The sequence below is a fragment of the Dipodomys ordii genome, unplaced genomic scaffold (assembly GCF_000151885.1).
Source record: "Dipodomys ordii isolate 6190 unplaced genomic scaffold, Dord_2.0 Scaffold97, whole genome shotgun sequence".
NCBI lineage: Eukaryota > Metazoa > Chordata > Mammalia > Rodentia > Heteromyidae > Dipodomys > Dipodomys ordii.
The window spans coordinates 859,790-884,387 of NW_012267313.1; the positions used below are offsets into that span (position 1 = coordinate 859,790).

At 37.7% G+C, this 24,598-nt stretch overlaps 1 protein-coding gene across 3 annotated transcripts in view; it reads left to right on the forward strand.

Moving 5' to 3' along the window:
• The window catches only part of Ncoa7 (nuclear receptor coactivator 7), a 64,488-nt gene extending 40,842 nt beyond the window's left edge, over positions 1-23,646 (forward strand). For 2 of the 3 annotated variants that reach the window (XM_013026841.1, XM_013026842.1), the window contains exons 9-14: positions 7,679-7,826; positions 16,895-17,020; positions 18,545-18,697; positions 20,706-20,801; positions 21,173-21,246; positions 21,606-23,646. In XM_013026841.1, coding sequence (XP_012882295.1) covers positions 7,679-7,826; positions 16,895-17,020; positions 18,545-18,697; positions 20,706-20,801; positions 21,173-21,246; positions 21,606-21,741 — 733 coding nt within the window. In that variant the 3' untranslated portion in view covers positions 21,742-23,646. Of the gene's footprint in view, positions 1-7,678; positions 7,827-15,390; positions 15,597-16,894; positions 17,021-18,544; positions 18,698-20,705; positions 20,802-21,172; positions 21,247-21,605 lie in introns of those variants that run through there. The other variant, XM_013026843.1, reaches the window with a different exon arrangement.
• The last annotated feature ends 952 nt before the right edge of the window (positions 23,647-24,598 follow it).

Genomic DNA, 24,598 nt, shown 5'->3' on the forward strand with positions numbered 1-24,598 from the left:
CAAATGAATTCTGATTTTCTCTTATGGAACAGATCGTTTCAATTCTTTGTTTCTTCTGCCTTCATTCTCAGAGAAATGAGGGAATATTGTATAAGATGGTAGTGTTGAAAGACACCTTGGTGTGTTAGTGCCATGAGTGTTTAAGAAAAAAATGACATGACTATTTCCTGTCAAGGTGACCTATTGTAAAATCTGCCTTGTGATTTCTCTGAAAGGGGAACCTGAGCCTTCCCAGGAAAGGGACAGCTCTGATAGTGGATGAAACAGAACCTTCTGCCCACGAGAGGAGGAAAGCCATTCTCTAAGCATGGAGCAGAGTGCTGACTGAATAGTTCCAGGGGTTGAAGGACAGTGTTGTGAACCTACAAGATGCAAGAATGAGCACTGGACATGCACTCTAAGGGCCAGTTGGGACATGTTGCTAATATGTATCTAGGCTTCATGGGTAAAACTCAAAGTCAAGGAAGCAATTGGCTCATACTAAGATGTAAGACCTCTAGAAATGGACAGATAAAAAAATATACTTGTCCCCCTGCAGTTGCCAGCATGTTTTTTAAAGACAGTTTAACCTGACTCGAACATTTCAAGGGATATGACATATATTTGATATCCCAAGACCTCAGTATCTCAGTTTCTGATCTTTACATTGGGTCTGATAATTATTGTCCCATAGAGCCATTACGGTTTTAAACCTTAAGTTTTATCCAGCTTTACTTTTATTTTCTTATTTTTAATTTTTTTTTTGGCAGTATGAGCTTTTCTGATTCAGGTTGATGTTCTGCCATTTGAACCACAATTCTCCTTCTGGCTTTCTGGTAGTTAATTGGAGATGAAAGTCTCGTGGACTTTCCTGTCTGGGCTGGCCTCAAACCCTGATCCTCAGATCTCAGACTCCTGAGTAGCTAGGGTTACAGATATCAGCTACCAATGTCTCTGTGGTTTTCTTTAAAGGTAACCTTATATTTTATTAGCATTGGTTAAAGCAGAGGCTGTTTTTGTATTTAGTAGTAATATTTTTATGATGGTGAACATCTATTGTATGGTCTGAGAACGTCTTTCCCTTTTCTAGGGACTGACTAAGCACAAGAAGCAGTGTTCAGTCACTGTTTAATGGGCCCTGGCTGCTCTTGACCATTGGTTCCTGCAGTGTAGGCACTTTAGGTACAAACAAAGATTTGATTTACCACTCACTGAAAACAGGTCCCCAAAGGAACCTGTAATAAATTCTCTTACCTGATCATCCCAGATTGTTGCACAGGCTGAGCTATCCCTACTAGAGAGACTGACATTTGGTAAGCAACAGTGTTTTATACCAAAATTAACCATTTAACCCCACCTCCACTTGTTATTGCTCCCAAGAAATACACACATACATATGTAGCCATTTCCTTCCATAGAATGCCCAAGTATCAGGAAGCTCAGTCTAAATTGCAGCATTAACAGCATAGCATGACCAAATTTAGCTCTGACAACAATTATGACCAGACCCGAGCACTTCTTCCACTCCCTTAGAAAATTTCCACTTAGGAATGATGGGCAGAGAAAGGGATATTATCCTTTACCATAGCGGGCTTACCTTTCTTAGGACAACTGGAATTTATCAGTGAAATTCTAGTAATATTGAACTTCCAAAGAAAGGTATTAACATTAGATTCTTCGTTAGGAACTCATCTAGACCTTACACAAATCATTCTCTCACCTTCTACCTCATCTGCCTTCCCTTTGTGTTATAGGAGTTAGTTATCTTCATAAAGCAGGAAACATCCAATTATGTTCTTATTTTACATTAGTAGATGTAAACAGGACAGATCAAATTGTGTCCCTAAGCACTTAATATCTTTGTCACCAGAAAGGGACAGTTAGTAAGATAGCATCTTTCTGTTAAATCTATATTGACTCATGTATTTTTTTTTACAATTGACATTTTCCTATGTGTAAGAAGGATTGAAATCTAACTCCAAATCTGTGAGTCATTCTCATTCCCTTGCAGACATGCACAAGAATGTAAGATAACACAAGCTTTTAGCATTTCTCAAAATGTTTGTTCCTTTATGTTAATCCTGAGTGATGACTTCCCTTTGAGAGTAAGATGTTAAGAGTTCAAGTGAGTAATGTATCATGGAAAATAGGCCCAAAAGTAATGAAAGATACTTGTGTCATCAATAGGAAATAACCTGGAAATGGTTCAGAAATCATTGTGGGGTGAGGAGAGAATTTTGTATTCTGGTCAAAAGAATCCTGATTGACAATCCTAGGAGGTCTAGTCCTGCCTATGATATGGTTGGTTTTCCCCCAAAGCCCTCATTTCTTTATGACTAAAGAAAGTCAGTTAAATTAAACAATATCCATCATCCCCACCAGCACTTATATTCCAGAAAATAAGCTTCACCAAGACAGAGGCTCAGACACATGTAGATTCCCAGGAATGATTATTAAAGAGCTGGGCCTTCCAGCCAAAGACCACCATGGGCACACTGAAATTTAATTAGTTGGATTGTCTCAGTCAGTGAGGAAAATGCCGTCTTAGGAAACCATGGCCGGCTCAGTAAGAAATTGGTAAGGGGTAAGGGTACATATAAGTAGTAGAACCCTTGCCTAGTCTGCTCTTGGTTAATACTCAACACTAGGGTAAGAGTGAGAGGAATCAGTAGTGTTAGCAAGGAGTTATATGAACTGATGATGGTGCTACATGCCTGTAATCTAGGGAGCTGAGAGGAAAATCACTAGTGATCTTGGTTACATAATGTGTGAGTTTCAGGCCAGACTGCATGACATTATAGGACTCTTATCTCTAAAAGAAGAGAAGATAGGAGAGAAAGAAGTTACAGGAGTTAGGTTTGATGGTGTAGGGGAGCACTTTGCCCTAGCTGGTATACTGTTTGGCAGGATGGATAATTCTGGAGTTGGCTATCCAGACAGAGGAAGACTAGTAAGATGAATGATGGAATCATTCATAATACTCAGATGAGGGGGGTTGTTTGCTCTTTATTGTAGCTGGATAGTGTTTGTGGTTTTATCTGTGTTCACAAGACTGGTCTTGTTTTCATCTTGATTCATGATTGTCAAAGGTTGGCCTCTTCTCACGTTTGTGTTCCATGAAATTATTTATGTCCAATAGAAAACATCAGAGCCTAGCTGCAAATAGCAGGCAGGCTTCTAGCAGTACAGAGGCTTGTCAATCGCAGCAGGTTAGAATGCAAATAGTGTCTTTTCTCTTTCCATAAGTAAGCTAGAAATTAGGAAGCCATTTTTGTTTTTCACATTTGAATTTTCCTAATGTTAATATTTATGTCGTGAATGTTGTGACTGGAGATAACAATTATCTACTGTATATCTCAAAAAGCTAGACGAAAGGCTTTGAATACTTTTGCCTTAAAGATATGAGACATGTTTGAGAACATAGGTCTGCTTACGCTAATTCAACATCATATATATATATATATATATATATATATTATGTATGCCTGTATAAAAAAGTAACATAATATTCCATGAGTACATACATCTTCATGTTTTTCATATCACTTAATTTTTTAATTTTATAAAAATAAGCTAATAAAAATAAAGTCTCCCATTCCAAACTTTAGAGTGACATATATTTAATTCTCAATTCTGCTCCAAAATACTCATTAGCAAGTGGACTAAATATTAATTATTGAGAATAATAAGAGTTAAAGCTGTGTACTTATTAAACCTCTCTGGGGTAGTGATTTACTTTGTTTTCTCAGTTAATTACTAATAGGGGGCAAAGATCATCCTTATACTGAGAAATTAGTTAAAATATGCCTGTTTACATAATTGTATAATTATAATTGTATGAGATTGTTTCTTTGAGCTTCACAATCCCAGTTTGGGGGATGTATTCTGTAGATCTACCTGTATATGTGCAAAATGACACATCCAAAGTCAGTTCATCACAGAATTATTTATTACACCATAATCCCAGAAACAACCTATGTGTTACTACAGAGAATGATGATATAACTTACAGTAAATTCACCTGGTAAAGTACCGGGTGGCTATAAAAATAGAATGAGGAAACCATCTATATACTGCTATGGAACTGTATCGAAGATACTTTGTTAAGAGACAGAATACTGGAGGATAATAAAAGACTAAAGGGGAAAAGTTATACATTCATGTTTATACCTGTGTAAATAATACCACAAAGTACACATAATAGTCATCTTTTTTTGCAAAATGGGTAAGAGCATTTTCCCTATATACTTTTATAATATTTTTTGAGCTGGGCAGCAGTGGCTCATATCTATAATCCTAGTTACTCGGGAGGCAGCAGTCTGAGGATCACAGTTCAAAGCCAGCCTGGGCAGGAAAGTCTGTGAGACTTTTATCTCCATCTTGAGTTCAAGCCCCACAATGAACATAAAAGGAAAAAGGAAAAAATGAGACTCTTATCTCTAATAAAACACATAAAAATGCTAGAAGTGGAGTTGTGGCTCAAGTGGCATGTAGACCACTAGCCTTGAGCAAGAAAAGCTCAGAGACAGTACCATGCCCCGAGTTCAAGCCCCAAGACTGTCAGCAACATCTAGATAAGTAGAGATAGGAGAGAGAGAGAGAGAGAGAGAGAGAGAGAGAGAGAGATTTGAGTCCTTAAATATACTACCTATTCTAAAATTAATTTAAAAGTATATGTGATGGAGACTGTCTTTATCTCACTCCATTCCCCAGAGGTAAGCATTTTGATCAGTGCCTTACCTGGTCTTTTATTGTTTTCCTCTGAAAGAAACAAAACCAATAGGAAGTAGCTCATGTGATTGTGGGTCTAGAAAGAACTAAAATTTCAGGGTAAGCCAGTTGACTGGAGACCTGAGAAGAGTTGTTGTTGAGGTATCAAGTCTGAAGAGGGTCTAAAGGCAAAATTCCTTCTTCCTTTAGATCTCAGTCTTTTTCTGTTCAGGCCTCCATGTGGTTGAATAACCCTCACCCCCACCCAACCCCTCACACAGAGATTACAAAGTGTAAACTGTTTTACTAACACCTTGTGATTTAAATATTTTTAGAAATTACTTTAACATAACTAGGTTAAGTTGGTTGATCCGTGTAATCCTAGCTAGGCTGAGATCAAGAGGGTTGCTGTTCAAGGCCAACCCAAGCAGCATAGTTTTTGAGACCTCCATCTCAACCCATAGCTGAATGCAGTAGTATGTGCCTGTTACCCACGCACCTACAGGAAGCCTTATGTACACAGATCATGGCTCAGTCATGTGTATATAAGGAGGGTAAGACCTTACTCTAAAAATACCCAGTAAAAACTAGGGCTGGAAGCTGGGCGCTGGTGGCTCACACCTGTAATCCTAGCTACTCAGGGGTCTGAGATCTGAGGATCAGGGTTCAAAGCCAGCCCAGGCTGGAAAGTCCATGAGACTCTTATCTCCAATTAACCACCAGAAAACTAGAAGTGATGCTGTGGCTGAAGTGGTAGAGGGCTAGCCTTGAACTGAAGAGCTGAGGGACAGCAGGCAGAGGCCCAGAGTTCAAGCCCCACAACTAACAAAGAAAACAAACCTAGGACTAGAGACATAGTTCAGTAGTAGAGTACTAGCCTAGCAAGGATAAGGCTCTGAAAAGTATAAGGTGCTTGAGTACCTCAAAAGAAAAAAAAATAATAAATTACCTTCACAGAAACTTGAGGCTAGTTTTGACCAAAATGGTATGCCATGCTCAACCAAGTTTAACTATAATCATCACCATAATCAGCAAATCTCTGTTCAAATCATAGTGTATCAATATGAATATAAATTTTTAATAAACTGGTAATATATAGCAACTTTGGTACACGGCTTTTCTTGGATAACAACTTTGTATGATGTATTGAAGGAGACAACTAAAAGGAAATATCCTTTAAAAAATATAAAGACCAGTGGTTCTGTACTATGAAGAGTAGGAAAGGGAAGCAGTAGCTTCAAAGAATATGTGATTTTAGTTAATAGTTACGTTTCATGAAAGCTCACACAAATTGAAAAAGGAAATATTGATACCACAAATCACAGATAGAAAAATCTACAAAAGAATGGCTCCAACCAGGAAGCATCCATTGAAAATGTTCAACTTCAAGGAAAAACAAACTGACCCAGGTTAAAAAAATAACAGCAAGCTTGTTTATTTAAGAAAAAAAGATAAGCAAGATTGTTATGAAACCTCTATACAATCTATGGTCCTGGTGTTAGAGTATACTAGTCATCCATTCAAAATTAGTTTGTCACAGTTAATCTTAAGTTGTAAAATCATGCCCTTTGGTCCTGAAAGCCCTTTTCTGGGAACTAATCTTGAAGACATAATTCAAAAGATGCTACAAGGCATAGATTGACATGTTCTTGTAACATTATTCATGTAGTCTAAGAAATCTACAAGCTAAATATCCTGATGTCATAAAAGGACTTATTACTTCATTAGAATGTAGACATTAAGGAGGAGTACAAAGACTAGCAGTGAGGTGAGTATTATATATTGCTGTATGTAACACAATTATGACTTAGCTTTCTGATAACATTGTGTAAGTAATGTGAAAATAGTCAAGAACAGATAGAAATGTGGAAAGCTACAAACACTTTGCTCCATTGGTATATCAGAATTGTTGGTTCTCATTAATATTGTTATAATATTTTTATATACTATTAAAAATTAGTAAGCTTAACATTGTTACAAATAGTAGCCACAACAAGAATTATTATTTTGTAGAAACAAGAGACTTCAAGAATCATGTGATCCTACCTATTTCCCTCTGCCCTGCTATGGTGTTTTCGGTAAAGAAAGGTCAGAGTGCTTGTGACTGTCATACCTGGGGACAGGCACCAGCGAATAGGAATAGAGGTTTCCAACTCTCTGCTCAGCCATTTCCTCTGTTGATTAAACCTGAAGAGAGGCCACAGAACCTCCATAGCCTAGATATGGAGACAAGAGAATTTGAAGGTCAAGCACATTTCAATGTCAATAAAATTAGATCTCTTTCTAATATGGAAATAATAACTAGTATTGTTACTGATACTTTTTAGTTTCCAGAAATGTTTTATTTAGTTATTATATAATAGCACTATGCCTTGTAGCATCTTTTGAATTATGTCTTCAAGATTAGTTCCCAGAAAGGGGATTTCAGGACCAAAGAGCATGATTTTATAACTTAAGATTAGCTGTGACAAACTGATTTTGAAAGGATGACTAGTGTATTCTATTACCAGGATCATAGATTGTATAGAGGTTTCATAACAACCTTGCTTATCTTTTTTTCTTTAATAAACAAGCTTGCTGTATTTTTAAAGCTGTAAACTCCTTTTGGATTGTAGTTCATCTTTGTGCCCAGCTGAAGCATATAATCTGTTTTTGTTTTTCAATGTCCAGTAAAGGAAAACAATGAAGAGAAAACACATCTAAATTTTTCATTGTGTTTTTCAGTTTTATTTCCCATTTCTTGATCTTTCCCTCAGATAGGACTAACAATTTCCCAGTGCCTAGGGGCCTGTGTTTTCATTTATCAGTTCTCATTTTCTAAAATCTGGAAGCTACTCATAGACAGATCTTGACAGGAGAAATTTCCTCATTACAAACTAGATTTGCCAGGGTGGATACAAGTGCTGTTATGGACTCAGATCCCTTGTTAATAGTGCATGTTAGGAAAGGGGACTTGGTGCTAACTGCTCTCTGGAACTTGCTTTTTCAGGGTGGATCATTTGTACACCTTCTTTGTTCAGTGGTCTCCTGATGTCTATGGGAAAGATGCGAAAGAGCAAGGCTTTGTGGTGGTAGAAAAGGAGGAGCTGAATATGATCGACAATTTCTTCAGTGAGCCAACAACCAAGAGCTGGGAGGTGAGCATTGCAGCAGAGGGGAGGCTGTTGTGGCCCCTAAAATACAAGACACAGCAGAAATGGCCTTGTATGCAGATTCTAATAGCTGGCTGATAATGATCTTATGCACCTGCAAAATTGCCAGGGAAAGTAACTTCATTTTGTTTGATACTGGTTTTGAGTATCCATACATGCATACGTGTGTGCCATTCATTCTGATCTCACTCAAAGGATCCAGTGGTTATAGTAAATCAGCAAACTTTTCTGTAAGGGCAAGATCATAATGTTCTTGACTTAGCAGGTCAGATCTTCTCCACAACAACTACTCACCTCTGTTATTGTAGAGTTAAAGCAACTATAGACAACACATAAGTGAATGGGCATGGGTTCGTTCCATTCATAAGTTACTTTGTGTTACAAAACATTATTCTTGGAGCTGGGTGTGGTTTACAATCATAATCCCAGCGACCCAGAAGAGAGACATAGTAGAGTTGTGGTTTGTAGCCAGACTAGTTAAGAATAAGCTAGTGAGGTCCAATTTCAAGGAAAGCCAGGCATAGTATAATGCAGCTGCTTGAGAGTCTGGCCCAGGCAGGGGAGAAAAAAAAGGAAGGAAGGAAGGATTGGAAGGAGAGGACTGGAGTTGTGGCTCAACTGATAGAGTACTTGCCAACAAGAGCAAAGCCTGGAGTTCAAATCCCAGCATGCCAATAAAAATAAAGCATTATTCCTTTGGAATTTTTTCCCAACGATTAAAAGTACATTTTAATTTTTTCTTACCTTGTGCGCTGTACAAAAATGGATGGGGGTGGCATGGTGAGTTAGATTTACTTATATGGCAACCTACCATTTCCTAATCTCAAGTTAACTTTCACCAATCAGACAAGCATATATTAAGTACTCTATTGAGACAGGGCCTTGCAACAATGAATTTGGTGAGACAAACACTGTTTAATAAGGCTCCAAAACCAAGAGATAGGCTTATTATCTCCTGCTAATGAGCAAGTTCTTCCTTCCCACAACTGCCTTTAGTGTTGATTCCATGCCTCCTTTGAGTTCTGTTTCTTTCCTATACTCTTCAAGCCTTTATCTCCAAGCTTACATGGATAGCAGATAAATTCATGAACATCCTTCTTAGGATACATAAGATGCTCAGTCTTTCTTCCATCTCCCAGTACCCATCTAGCTGCTTGCTGCCCTGGGAAAGCACCCATTCATACTTTCTCTGCTCCCAGGAGGCCATTCATTACCATAGAAAACATGTCAACCAAAGGTAAGCATTGCAACATGTATGCCTGTGGTCATAGCTACTCAGGAGACTGAAGAAGAAGGACTGTTTGGTCCCATGACTTTGAGACCAACCTAAAAATATAACTAGAGCCCATTTCAAAAAGCAAAACAGCAACACACAATAACTTGTACCATCATATTCACATGATTTCTTAATTCATCTGGATCCTCACACATGATTAGAAATCCCTTTTTGGGTTGGGAATGTTGCTTAGTAGAGTACTTGCCTAGCATGCATGAAGTCCTGGGTTCGATTCCTCTGTACCACAAAAACAGAAAAAGCCAGAAGTGTCACTGTGGCTCAAGTGGCAAAGGGCTAACCTTGAGCAAAAGAAGCTCAGGGACAGAACCCAGGCCCTCAGTTCAAGCGCCAGAACTGTAAAAAAATTTCCCTTTTCATACCTTTTAAGTTCCTTCCTTTTCTAATCTCTTACACACATTTAAAGCTCTCTGGCACACTTCAGCCTCAGTGAATTTCAAAGATTGACCTTTTTTTCACATTGCAAGAGGAGGCCATTGGACAAGTTTTCTCATCTACACTTATTTTTTAAAATTTTATTTTATTGTAAAGATGCTATACAGAGGGGTTTCAGTTACATGAGTAAGGCAATGAGTACTTTTCTTGTTGAGCATTGTTACCCCCTCCTTTGTTGTTCTCCCGCTATTCCTACGCTCCCCTACCTCTCTCACTCCTACTCCCACCCCTGAAGTTGTAAAGTTAATTTCCAACATAGTGTCTTGTGGGTATCATTGTTGCAATGGGCCATTTTGTGTCCTTGTTTCAGTGTTTTGGTATTCCTCAACCCCTCCCCAAATTAGATAAATGTATATACAAGATGCAGGGTACCAAATCAAGTAAATTGACAACAAGAGATATACCATAGGGAGAAGAACATAAAAAGGAAACAAAAAAAAACACATAGTTCATTAAAAATAACAACAGCAAAGAAAGACTTCTTGTGTCCATATCTTGAGGTTCATTTTGCTTAGCATCATCTCATATGGTCATCTGTACATAGCTTTTGAGCTTCTCTGCTCATCAGTTAAAATTATTCTAGACATATAATAATTATTGCAAATGAGGGAAACCATGGGACCTATATTTCTTTGGTTCTGGATCACTTCATTTAATATGATTTTTTCCACTTCTTAATTCACCTCTTATCGTACCATTTATTTTTGGCTCTGGGAGCGAGTATCTTTCTGCTCACAAAGGCTGACTATTGTTCTGTCATTTTTGACTATCCTTACATATGTCACTACTTTCTCTTCCTTGATGGTTCCTTATGTTTCTCGAGGGTGATTTAATAATTTTCTCCCCTTTTACCTTTCTTCTTTCTTTTATTGTACAAAATAATGTATTTCAGGATGGCTTTCATACGTGTACACAATACACTTGGAGCATATTCACTGCCTTCATTATCCACTCTTGCCACTCACCTTACCTGATGGTGCCATCCTGTTCCCAAGTGGCTTCCTTTCTACTTTCATGTTAAATATTTTTGTTTGTTTGTTTATTTATCTATTTATCCTTAGGTAATTGTACAAAGGGATTCAGTCTCTCAGTTTATGAGTACAAGGCAACTTCCTCTCTTTCACCCCTCCTATCATTCTCCCTCATCCACTGCAATCCTACCCATTCCCTAAGATTACCTGATTTTTCCAAGTTGTTTCCTACCTTCTTTGCTATCACCATCAAAATTCTTGATTAAAAAATGGAAGCATATTAATTGTCTTCATTTTCTCAGCTACTCTTAATTTCTTACCATGTGGTAGTCCAGTTTCTCCAATCACTATTGAAGTCACCTCTACAGTCTCCATGGACCCCCCAATTTCCACCATCATTCTGTATGCATGTCCATGTACCCCTCTCTCCCAAGGTATGGTATTCCACAGCTCATGATGGGCCCCTTTGGGCCCTCAGGCAAAGGTTACATGACTGACTAAGGGACACCAGAATGTAAACTCCTGTCCTCACCTAGTCATTCCTGCCCAAGAGCCTCTCATGAAATATGAACACTGAGAAATCCAAGCCAGGGAAAGTGTCTTTTTTAACAGAGATGTGACTTTTACCCCAATACAAAATTCTAGAAAAAACAATTTAGACCCATGGAGGATTTAATTGTTCCCTGACAAGGCCTCAATATCTTCAGTCAGAGCAGCCTTTTGAGTCATATTTTGCCATGACAATTTCTGTGGGAGATGAGGGCCATACACACCAATGTAAGGGCAGAGTGAGAAGGTCTAGAGAGAATCCAGAAGTCTACCCAAGACCTTCTCAGGGACAGCCAGGAAGATGAAAAAGAAGGCAAAGTCTTCTGGAAGGTAAGTGTCTGGGCTTGTAGATGAGAAGAGTTCAGAAGGAAGAATCAGTGAGTTGACCTTTTCTAAGTTCCTGGTGCTCTTGCCAAGGTTTATAATGTGGGAGAAAAATACCAATACTAGTTATATAGGGAAAGATATCTGGAAAGAGGTGACTGGACTGGTTAGGCCACTTATCTCTGCTTTCCTTCCACATGGAAGACAGAGTCCAAAAGTGCTGTGAGTGGGAAATGCCGTCCACACCCAGGTAGAAGCAAGCTCCACCCACTGGCATGCTTGAGTGATCTCAGCATTACAGTATTTTCTGCTTTAAAAAAAAATTCTATTTGGGGGCTGGGAAGGTGGCTCAGTGGTAGAGCGCTTGTCTTGCATGCATGAGGCCCTGGATTCAATTCTTCAGCACCACATAAGCAGAAAAAAACCAAAAGTGGTGCTGGCTCAAGTGGTAGAGTACTAGCCTTGAAGTGAAGAGCTGAGGGGCAGCGCCCAGGCCCAGAGTTCAGGCCCCACAACCGAAGGCCCCCCCCCAAAATTGTATTTTATTTTATTGTAAAGATGATGTACAAAACAGTTACAGTTACATAAGTAATGAATGAGTGCATTTCTTGTCAAATAATGTTACCTCCTCCCTCATTTTCTCCTACTTTCCCTCCCTCCCTCTGATTTTTCTATCTTTTGTAGGTGAAGCTTTGCCTAGAATAACTTTCTTCTCTTTATGGGTTTATTTCTATCCTAGAATCTCAGGGATTTTTCTACAGGGGATAGCTTGAAATTTCAGCTCTTAGATCTCAGCCTCCTAAGTAGCTAGTATCGTAAGTGTGAGCCACAGGCACCCAGCTTCTATTTTGTTTTAGGATGCTTTCTAGATGTTGAGAGAACATATCTTTCTTTTTATTTTTATAAAATGAGATTTTGCTCTGTGTTGTGTACCTGGCTTTATGCTAACTGATATGTTTTGAGGATTGTATCATTTTAAGGATTTTTTTTCATGATTGCCTTGTATTTTTATTTTAGTTTATTTAACAATGGCTTGCTTTGAATCATTAAGTGGGTTCACACTTTTCTCAAGGATGAAATGATTTACAATCTTTTTTATTCCATTAGTACCCTGGAAATGAGTGTTTTAAGGCTCCAAGTTTTTAGTATAATAGCAGCTTAATTCAGCAGTAATGTGAGGGAAAACCTTCTATGTCTCTGCTGACAGTAAGTGTTATCATTACAATTCCCTTCATCCACCCTAAAAATGTTTGCTAATTTGAAGTGAAAATGTGATAACTTAATTTTTATATCCTTGACTAGTTTTTATATCCTTGAAGACAGAATGATTGTAAATATATACATATGTATGTATGTATGTATGTATGTATGTATGTATGTATATATATATATATATATATATATTAGTCACTTGTGTTTTTTTCTACTATGCTCTTTTCAATTTTATTTATGGATTTTATTTAATTTTTCCATTTTTTTCAGTACAAAGGATTGAACCAAGGGTTTCATGCTTGATTGGCAAAATCTTCTCAATATAAGCCACACTCACAGCCCTTTAGTTTGCATTTTGTTTTTGAAATAACACTGCTCTCTTTGCGTGGGCTAGCCTCATACCTGCAATCTTTCTACTTCTGTCTCCTAAATGCTAGGGTTATAGGCATGTGACACCACTCCTAGCTTTACTTCCAGTGGTTTTATTATAGGTGGTTCTATAATCTCAAATTAAACAGTGCTCAATCTATAGTTGATTTTCTTTTGGTGTTTGATAAGTGATTAATTTAATAGTATTTATCTCCCACACTATTGATTAATTTCTGAGGTTTCCAATATCGTATTAAAAGGTCTTATGTGTACTATTCTATCTAATTTATCGTTTAAATATATAAGTATACTCATATATTTCCATGCTTAATGCCCTTAGTACCCTTATCCCTTGACTATAGTAATTACCTACCTAGTTCATTTGTTAGAATAGACGATTTATTTTTAAAACTGAATACTTGATTCTTATCAGAAAAGATTAATTCAGCAGGTGTGTAGGAGAAATGATGGAATTTGTATTTTCCAAAGTACCCATCTCAGATAATTTTGAAGAACAGATGCATTTTAGACATTGTGAGCAATTAGACAAGTTCTAGGCCTCTTCTCTTACTCCTTCAACAGATTTTTTTCCCTCTCATACTGGGGTTTGAGCTCAGAGCCTCATGCTTGCTCTACTTTCTTGTTCATGGCTGGTGCTTTACCACTTCAGCTACAACTCCAGTCCAGCATTTTGCTGCTAATTGGAAGTGGAATCTTGTGGACTATTCTGCCTGAACAGGCTTCAAACCTTGATCCTCCAAGACTAGCTCTAGAGTATCTAAGGTTACCAGTGTGAATCAACAACAGCTCAACTTGTCCTTCAACAGATCTTATCCCTCTGTCTCATTTCTCTTCCTTTCCTCTCTATTTTCCCGCCATATCAACCCTAGAATCTACCTCTGAATTCTAGCTATGCCCTCCATATCGCACATCTCCCCACTTCCCATTCCCTCCTTACAATTCCAGCCACCCTCTTCTCCGTGAACAAGCCATCTTGGCACACCCCAGCTGTCCCCAACCTCTTTTGTGCTTCTGGAGTTTTCAGCACCTGTATCACCTGGAACGAGATTCACTTATTTCTGCTTTCTCTGTACTGTTACCCTGTCAGCCATGGGAGACTGTGGCCTGCTTTGTGTCCCAGTATCCCTGGCAAAGCACTTGGTACTCACTATCATATAGTGTGCTGTTTATGCTTTTTCTTGACAAAGAATGCCAGTGATTCTGCCCCAGGCTCCTGCCAGGAGGCTCAGTTCTGGCAGATCTATGACTGATGATTGAGTCTGCCAGAGACCACTTTGTAACTTACCATGCTGGCTATGCAATTAGTACTGTGATCTCCCGCATGGTGCTGAGAAGGAAATGACACTGAGATCTAAAAGAATTCTGGGGAGATGGGTGAAAATTGATCTAGCACGGATCTCCGTTTCTTCCCAGCATACTGACATCTGAGCTGAGGAGGCGAGGAGGGCTAATCATGTTCATTATTTGCCAAGGCTAATTTTAAAATGTAAAGAGACAAATATTAGTTGGGCAGCTGTTTTTGCAAGATGCATCTAGTATGACAGCTTTTACATCCTCATATAACCAGATGTTCTCCTACCCTTTTATGTCCCTCACTCAGTAATTCTGATTGATATTGAAAGCGTTCACTGTGATGAACCTCCCTCACCTGAAGTCTGTGTTCAGTCTTGACTTAAGAGTCAAACACATGCCAGGCACAGAAGAAGCATTTTAAAATGGAGCTTCAGCTTTAAATTATGGTATACGTAGAGGATCCCAGTGGAGTAACTCCTTTGAACAGTTAACTTACAGGAAGCTGAAACATGTTGTTGTTGTTTTTTAATCTTTAGAGTGGGTTAGGGATTAAGTGGAGGGAGAAAGACACATGGAAAGAGGACGGGTGGGCAAATACAACCGTAATATTAAGTATACATATGTGAAATTGAGCCAGGTAATTTGAGGAAATTGTGATCGAAGAGGTGACATTGATCAAGATGGATTATACACATAAATTGACATGTTAAATACAACCCTTTTGTACAACTACTTAAAGAGAATAGTAAAAATTCTTACAAGGGGGGAGGACGGGAGAAGGGGGAAGAGAGAAGGTACTGAAAGAAAAGTGAAAAGGCATGGTGAGACAAGCGAAGTTGCCCAGAGGGCAATAATGAGGAAAAGCACAAGTGTGGGGGGAGCAAAACCCTCAAACAATAGGGTTTTATTGTACTCTTAGGAAACTACCCTGGCAAAGGTGAAAGTGTCATTTTACAGCCTGAGGAGAGGCTGTGTCTGACAGGAAGTGTGTTGGCTCTAAATCCTAATTTGGGCGTGTTCCTGTAGAAATGCTGAACCAAACCTCCCTCCTGAGGGAAACAGAAACTCAATCATGCAGGAAGCGAGATACTGAAAAGCAGTTGTAGCTCAGCGTGGCTGCAAGTGACTGTGGTGTGGGGAGCAGCAGCTAGAGCAGAAACCTGTTCCTCATTAGAGAGTGAGCCAGTAAGCGGACACTTCTCTCCGGTCGCAATGAGAGGCCAAAGACTACCATTGGACACTCAGATTCTCTATTGTGCCAGACCTGACCAAGAGCCTTTTGTGAAGGTATGTTGGAGTGTGTCCCCAGGGATGATAAGGTGCAGTGAAGGCTCAGCAAGCTGGCACTCCATATGTTTTGAAATTCGTTCTAATTGGACTGAACTGTGCTAACATTTCAACCAGAGCAGATTAGTGTATTCATTGTGGAGATGGATATAATGTGGTTGCCCCTTCCTTTTGGAACTAGAATTGTAAATTCGGGTGCTTGCTTGCTTGCTTTCTTCCTTTCTTTCGTTCTTTCTTTCTCAGCTTCATTTTGTCCTTTAGCATGTACAGAGTTTGCCAAACACACGTGACTTTATTTAATACATTTAAAAACTAGATTTGTGATTCTTCAAGTTTTTCTCTCTCTCTGTAAGTTCTCCATCAGAAGAGGGCAAAGTTTATAAGCTAGCTGATTTCCCTATCAGTAATCTGGCTCAGGTGGCAGTGGATTCTTTGTGTGTGTCAGTGTGTTCTTGGTAATTAACTAATGCATTTATCTAATAGCTTTCACTAATTGTAACTTAAATACGTTTTATTTTCTGTGTGTTATAGAAGTCATTAGTAATGGTTCCCAGTGATTTTGGTGTAATTAGTTGCCTTATATAGCAAAATTTCAAAGCAGTTCAGTGATATATTTAGAGTCTCTTAAAGATCTAAAAATGGATTTTAAGCTGAAGATTTTGTTGGTTTTTTAACATAGCTGCAGTTAAATGATAAATATTATGTACAATTTAATGTCTGTCGGCCTAGAGAGAATACTTTGGCTATTTCTGAATCATATATAAAGAATAGCTATCCAGTCATAATTTAAAGCTCCCTTCTCCTGTTATTACTCTTGGTAGCTGTTATCAATCATTATTTCTATTAGATTTAGTTTCTAGGTACACAACCTTAGGAGAAAACACCAGAAACCTTGATTAAAAACTATCTTCATCATTCTAAACTCCCTATTTATAAAGACTTACCAAGCAATCTCTGATTACTTCCTTGACAACTCAAATTTAGATGTGGGCTAAAGGAGAATAATTTAGAGCATTTGCAAGGGTATAAATTGCTTGTGGAGTTATAAACAGTTCTCGTGCAAGGATGGAGCAATCAGCAGCAATAGCAAAACTGGAAAACTGGTGACTTTAATTCATGCACATTCAATGCCTTGGCTGTCATGTGTTAAATTCTCCATTTTTTATGGTTTAAAATTTTTTTTAGCTTTTTCCAAAAGTCTTGCTTGATTTATCTCCTACTACTGAGGTGGATTTTGTAGCAATTGAGGAAAAGCAAACCTCATTGTTTCTCCTGGATTGTTCATTACCTCACCCTAGATCATCACTGTGGAAGAGGCAAAGCGCAGGAAGAGCACGTGCAGTTACTATGAGGAGGAGGAGGAGGAGGGGCTGCCAATCCTGCAGCCCCACAGTGCACTCCTGGAAAACATGCACATAGAGCAGGTGGGTTTTCCTGTGTCTTAGCACAGGTGTCTTCCAGCCCTTACAAAGTGTTCCCCATCCTTGCCTCAATTTTCTCTTGTCACTCAAGGTGAAGGGTGAGCTAGATTAGAAAGGAAGAACATGGTCACCTAATCAAGGGCATCTCTCCTCTGATTCTGTTACACCAGCTCTCATGGGAATAGGAGGAATTGATCAAACAGTATCATCTATCCAGAAACCTAAAGAAAAAGCCATTTCTTAAAAAAAGAAAAAAATGATGGTGCATATCTATAATCTTAGCCCTCAAGATTCTGAGGCAATAGAGTGGCAAGGCAAGTTCAAGCCTTAGTTACATAGGGAAACCTTATCTAAAAAGGAAAGGAAGGAAGAGACTTCCTTTTTTTTGTTTGTCATTTTCTTTGTATACCTTATATCTTCTGAAAATCTCTCAAATAAATTTGATGAAGTAGCATGTGATTATATCTGAACCCTAGTAAGAAGTTTTTGTACTTCTTATACTAATTAGCTTAGAAATCTGAATTTCAGAAACCTAAAAACAATCAGGTTCTGGCTCAATTTACCAATGAGTAAGGGAAGACCCAGGAAGGTACTATGGCTTGACCATTTGGCTATTGAAATAGGATCCATGCTGCCAGTGGCTATAGCTGACTTTAAGCACTCTGAAGATTTAGCCCCTCATAGCTTCCTCTGATAATATTTTTGAAGTGATATAAATTATTGGTATTTATGACAGCTAAGTTTAAGCTAATTATAGCTATAGATGACAAATTCAAGATAGTCTGATTTCTTACCAAAAATATATTTTTTTTGTTCTGTGGGAAGCTGTAGTTGTCTCTAGCACCTTTGAACCTATAAAGAGAAAGAATTGAAATAATGTGAAGTGTTTGGCAAAAGTCAGATTAAATATGAAGAAGTATATGTGTCTAATTCATAGGACTTTCACTTGATCTTTATCTTCAAATGTATAGTCACAGGCTGCATAATGATATTTTGGTTAGTGAAGGATTGTGTATATGGCGTCATTACATTCCTTAGACTGAAGTCATGGCTCAAGTGGTAGAGCATCTCTGTTTTGAAACTTGAGGCCCTGAGTCTAAACCCCATTATCACCCCCCCAAAAAAAAGGAAGAATACTTTTTTTTAAAGATTAGTTACATTATGGACACCTTAGTTTGCATTGGTACACCTGTGACATTCATATAACCACATTATCTGATACCACATTTTTTCAGAATATATATCCATTGAAAATCAACTCATGACTGACTGTACAATTCACAGAAGCCCAAAGATAGGCCCAGTGTGGGGGAAGCAGGCTTTGGGCAGCACCATTACCAATGTGAACATTCTCAAGCATTGGTTTTTCCCTTCTCTTACTCAGTTTATGGTGATAAATACTTGATGGTGGTATGGAGGAGGACTATATGTGATTTTGAATCTGAGCCATAGGCCCGTTTTTATGCCACCAGTTCATGATGATTGCAGTTGAGCTGTTTATTTACATCTCCTTCTTTGGATTGGCAGCTGGCCCGACGCCTTCCAGCAAGGGTGCAGGGGTATCCATGGAGACTGGCCTATAGCACAATAGAGCATGGAACCAGCTTGAAAACTCTCTACCGGAAATCAGCATCTTTGGACAGTCCTGTCCTATTGGTCATCAAAGATATGGATAATCAGGTGAGGCCTGTTCCGCTCTTGGAGAACATGTTCTAAAAATTATTTTTAAGTCTACTCAACAGTAGATTAAAAATAGTAATGCGATGAACTCTGGTCGTCTAGATTCCAGAACTAGCTGATTCTGCCACATTTACTTCATCTCGTCTATCATTGCTTTTTTTTTTTTTTTTGCTATGGTATTTTGAGGTAAATTCCAGTTGCTGTATCATTTCTCTTCTACCTATTTCCCACAAGTTACCACTTGGTTATGTGTATTCTCTCTTGGTGCAGGTCCTCAACATCTCATGTCTGTCCATGTTTAAGAGATCCAGTGTAGATTAAACAATTTCATTGTATATATAGGCTTAATGCCTCTTCCCTAAGTAAATTAATAGAAGAAATGATAATAGACATTTTGTGCAGAATCATAGTGCTGTGGACCTAACACACTAACAATAATTCTCTAGTATCATCCATTCTTTGATTCTTTCCATGATAGCTTAAAAAAAGCTTAGCTGAGAAAATACTATTATATACAGAATCTAAGTAGTTTTTCCTATGGATTCATCTGGAAGAGATCCATCTTCTACCAATGGCCATTATCCTTCTTGCCGTATTTTAGTATCGTGCTTTCAAAAGTAGATACCTACCTGTTTTATTTCAGTTTTGATCAAAAGATCTATAGAAGAGAGAAAAAGAAATGTTGATGTTTTGTTAGTTTTTCTTTTTTTCTTTATTGTTAGCAGTTCTAGAGAAAAGTTTGGTATCAGGAACTATGAAAATAAATGGTTAGAATTTCTGCACTTCAGCTCCAATACTTTCTATTGTAAGCATACCTAATGAAGACACACCACTGTTTTGACCCATTTGAAATAATTTTGAGAAAAATGTGAGCTATATCAAACAGCCTCCATTTAAAGCCATGATTCTGAAGTGGGATTTGGAACAGAAGGCATATGACTCATGAAGGCACATTTTCAAAATGTATATGCTCACCCCAGCCAAGTTTCACCCCTGCAAATACTGACTGTGATCTGAACAGGACAGGAAGCTGAGGCAGTGGCCCTTGATGTTCTAAAAACACTACTCTTTGTATAACTTGGTTCTCTTTCCACCTCCTATCAAGAAAAAGTCAAGAACCCTTAGTTTAAACCACATCAAGATCATATTTAAAAGCTTGTAATATTGAAGTTACTTTTTTAAATTAAAAGTCAGATATGCTAATCGGTCATATTTAGATTATAGTTTTGGTAAACACTGATAATTCCTTGTTACAAATCAGAATGGAGAAAAATTTATTTTCTTTGAGGAAGTGTTTCCCTATGATTGTCCTTATAAAACAATGAGATATAACTGTTCTCCCAAGCTGCCATTTCCTTGTATAAGTGCATCTTCTTGTCTTTCAATGTTTCAATGTGTTGCAAAAGAAACCTATGTCCATGATGGACTTTTAAGTTGGTACAAATTATTGGCCTTTAGCAAACAAGTTCTCAGAGCTTCTCTGATGGATATTCCATATACTTGAAGCTTGACCATTTGGGTTCCAATTAGAGCTGGAGACGTTTTGTTGATTGGTTTGGTGCTTGTTTCTTTCCACTTAAGAGTTCCAATGGTGCCATTGGCTTTCACCGTAATCCTACATATGCAGGAGGCTGAGATCTGAGGTTCAGAGTTCAAAGCCAACCCAGGCAGGGTCAATTAACTACCAAAATGCCCAAATAAGAGCTGTAGCTCAAGTGGTAGATACTAGCCTTGAACAAAAATGCTCAGAGATGGGGCCTAGGCCCTGGTTTCAAGCCTCTGAACTGGCACACACACACACATACACACACACACACACACACTCACACATACTCACATGCACACACACACACATATACACAGAGAGAGTTTCAATTTATCAATAGTGTCTGCCAAAAGAGGTCCAGTGAGGTCTCTGAATAAGACTGTCAAAAATATTTAAGAAAGCCTTTCAATGGGAAGCTTTGAAAAGTTTTGAAAGTATTTAACATTTTTTTTCTTTTAACAGATTTTTGGAGCATATGCAACTCATCCTTTCAAGTTCAGCGATCACTACTATGGCACAGGCGAAACATTCCTCTACACATTTAGCCCACATTTCAAGGTACCCAGCTGGGAGAAGGAACAAGGATAGGATGTCCAGATACTGGACAAGGAATAATGCTATCACCTCCTCTACATTTATTCCAGATTGGATCAGGTCTATATGACCATAGCACACAAAATGTTTAGGGTCTCCACTTAGGAGTTGCTTAGCATGGGATTTAGAAAGAGAATGCCGATGAGAGTCAGACATCACTGAAAGGTCTTTCCCACATTACTACCCCTTGGCAATCTCATTCTGGTATGGGCTAAGATTGAGAGTCAGGAGCTTCCTCAGAGAAGAAGGTGGTTCCCTTCCATACAACAGTTCTAAGATGGCCTGTTTGTTAATTCTCCAGATTGAAATGTCTGTGTACTGTTTTGTGTTTCTAGGTTTTTAAGTGGAGTGGAGAAAACTCATATTTCATCAATGGAGACATAAGTTCTTTAGAACTTGGTGGTGGAGGGTAAGACTTTTGTTGCTCTTTTGCCATTTAACCTGAGAAAATGTCTATTTTAACCCAAGGTAATTAAAACGTTAATGATAGTTGACTTCAATTAGTCTGTGTGCATAGAATTATTAGGATAGTGAACTAACACTTGACCCTAAGAAATCAAAGATAAAATTATTCCTGTGCCTATGTTAGAGACTACTATCTTTAGGAAAAGTAGGTCATTTAAGTGAAATGCAAGAAATAATGCTCTTTATTGGGCAAGCACTTTTGAGGTTTGTCTGTGACATAAAGGAAAGAAGATATGACAGTGGAAGACAAAAGGATGTCCCTCAGAGGTTGTAAGTATTTAACCATTTTTTTCTTGTTTTTAGGGGACGATTTGGTTTGTGGCTAGATGCTGATTTATACCATGGTCGGAGCAACTCATGCAGCACTTTTAATAATGATATTCTTTCCAAAAAGGAAGACTTCATAGTTCAGGACCTAGAGGTATGGACATTCGAGTGAAATTCAGACTGCCTTAAAATATATCATTAAATAGACTGGGTTGGCTCGGCCCTCCTAAAGCTGGCTGAAGACGAAGCTCCACAGCAAGTGTCCCATCCTATCACAGCGCTTGCTTTCTGCCATCATCTCCGAGCATGATCACATCGCAGAAAGATTCTGAAAGCTACATGTGGAGGGCAGACACTGAAGAAAGGAATTGGAAATCCAGATTGTCGAAAGACTGTACTTTCCACTTCTTTTGACCCCATATTGTGAAGATTCAGAATGTTTATAGCTGTATAAGGTGAATGCAATTTTTATTTTTGGTAACTGTGAAAAAAAAGATACTGTGGAAATATATACATGCCTTGTGTATTTATCAGCATCATTTTCATTACCAAAATGTACAGCCACGAAAAGGTTGGTCTCAGAAAAATTGAAAGGACATAGCACTTAAAGGGAATGTATGATTTTTTTAATGTTTTATTTATTATTTCTAGTATGTTGCTAGAAATGTGTTGGTAAGTTTTTTTTTCTTTTAATGTGTCAAATCTTGAAATAAAAAATTTTGTGCTATGTTTTGGGAACAAATCCTTGATTTACACAGTTTTCTATTGAATTTTCTTTGCCCTGATTGTTTAGGGTGATAGGTTTTTGGAAGTAAATATATCTATATCTATACACACACACACACACACACATATATATATATACACATATAGATATAGATATAGCTCATTATCAATGTTTATTGATTTGACTCTTATAGGCCAGCTTCTCTTGTTTAGTCATTAAGAGGTACACTGAACATATTTGTGCAAGGAAGAATATACCATTTGTCTTTCACATCATAAACTGGTATTTATAGAAATGGAAACCTTTATGAACAGGCCCCGCTTCTGAAAGGAAAATGTTTCACTTTTTATGAAATCATGTGTGTTAATAACAAAACCTTAATTTTCATGGGTTTTTTTTGGCACACAACTTCTCTCGAGCAGTTATATTAGTAGGAAGGCCTTTCTTAAAAGGAACTAAGTATTTTAATTTCTCCATTTTTAAGTTGAAATGATAAATGTCAAATTAGGCCAATTTTCTGGGTTTCCAGAATCTTCTTTGAGACAAATCAGTGCAAAGAAATACATTCTATCCCAAATTGGAACAAAATGAAATCTATTTTTTTCAAATACCAACCCAGTTTCACACCATAAAACATCTTCTGTTAAAAAAGTAATAAAACCTTGTTGAAAACTTAGCAAATATCAGTAATTGTCAGACTTTTATAAAAGCCAAAGACTGCTAATAGAAAAAATTTAAATAATAGCCAAAGCTGGTAGTCATCACAAATTATTTCCCCAGTGATCTTTGAAAGGAAGTTAATAATGAAGAGCATTTACACCTCTATTTTTAAAAAGAAAATACTCATAGAATATTTCTTTTAGATTACTCTCCTATTTTAAACTATTTGTAAGAGAACAAACCAATTGACAGATCAACAATTATTATACTACACTCCCATTGCTATAAAATTTTAAATCTGTAGCCCAGACATACTTTTCACACATTCTCCTTTTGAGAATTAACATCCTTTTTTGGTTAACAACATATTGGCAATTTAACCTTAATCTAGCCATTCAAAAAATGAGTTGATGGAGATACCAGAAATCTCTTGATCATGTTTACCATTTATGCCATTTGTAACCATATGCTATTAATGAACAAAATGGTCATTTCTTTTGCATATAGCTTACTCTTATCTAGTTGAGTCTATGATACTATACTCATGAGAGTATATCCAGATGCTTTGTTCTCTATTTAAAACAGTATTGTCCAACAGAAATGTGTGACCCTTCATTTATGGATATTGACTATATGTAATGCAGTGCTATACCAATATTTTCAATAAAGGAAATTACGCATTCAGTGTGATTCTCTTTTCCAAGGATTCATTTATCATGTATTTATTGGGCACAAGTGTACCTCAGAATCATTGAAGCTTTGTGCCAGACAAAGCTTGCTGTGAGTTATGTTTACACTCTTATGTGGTCTGTTAAGCATTCTATAACATTTAAAACAAACAATATACATACCTTCATTTAAAATGCTTCACTGTTGAAAATGCTGATTGATTATCTGAGTGGCAGGTCTTGCTTCAGCCAGGGCTGCCATAAAACCTTCTTTATATGAAAAAATAGCAAAATGTTATATGAGCCACAGTATGACAAGGCTTGCCAAGATGAGGGGCTTTTTACTTGTATGAGACAGTGATGAACAACCCAGGACTAAACTAAGTCCAATGCTTAAGTTTTCCTTGCTGCTCCAGAAACTCTCTCTTCATTCTCTGAAGTCACCTTCCTATTCTCTTGTCAGTTTCTGGAAACTGCTCCTGTAATAGTTGCTAAAGACAGCGTTTAGATTTATCTCCTAGTTTCATCTTTGTTCTTAATCTTTCTAGCTATTTTATGAATACTAACCTTTTTACTTCTGTCTCAACCTATTTCCCAATTTCCTTGAGGGCTGTTTTCCCCTCGGATAACTTTCTGTCACCTAGCTCCTACAGATCAAGGTGCCAGGTGATCTTCATTGTTTCTTAATCCCTCATTCCTTTAAGTTCATATCAAAAATCAGGGGAGGGGGAAAGCAACCAAATGTTTGTTCAGACTGTGTTGAAAATGATTTGGATTCATTCCCATGCTACAGACTACCAGGTAGACCATAAACCAATGTGAAATATGTTCTTAGTTTGATCTCTTGATTCCTAAGTTTTAGAGAAGACAAAGAAAAGAACTATTCTGCTTTTTGCATTGAGAATCCAGTAAAGCAGAAAGTGGTTCCCAGATCAATGTCATTCTCAAAATAACTAACACAAACAGCAGTTTAG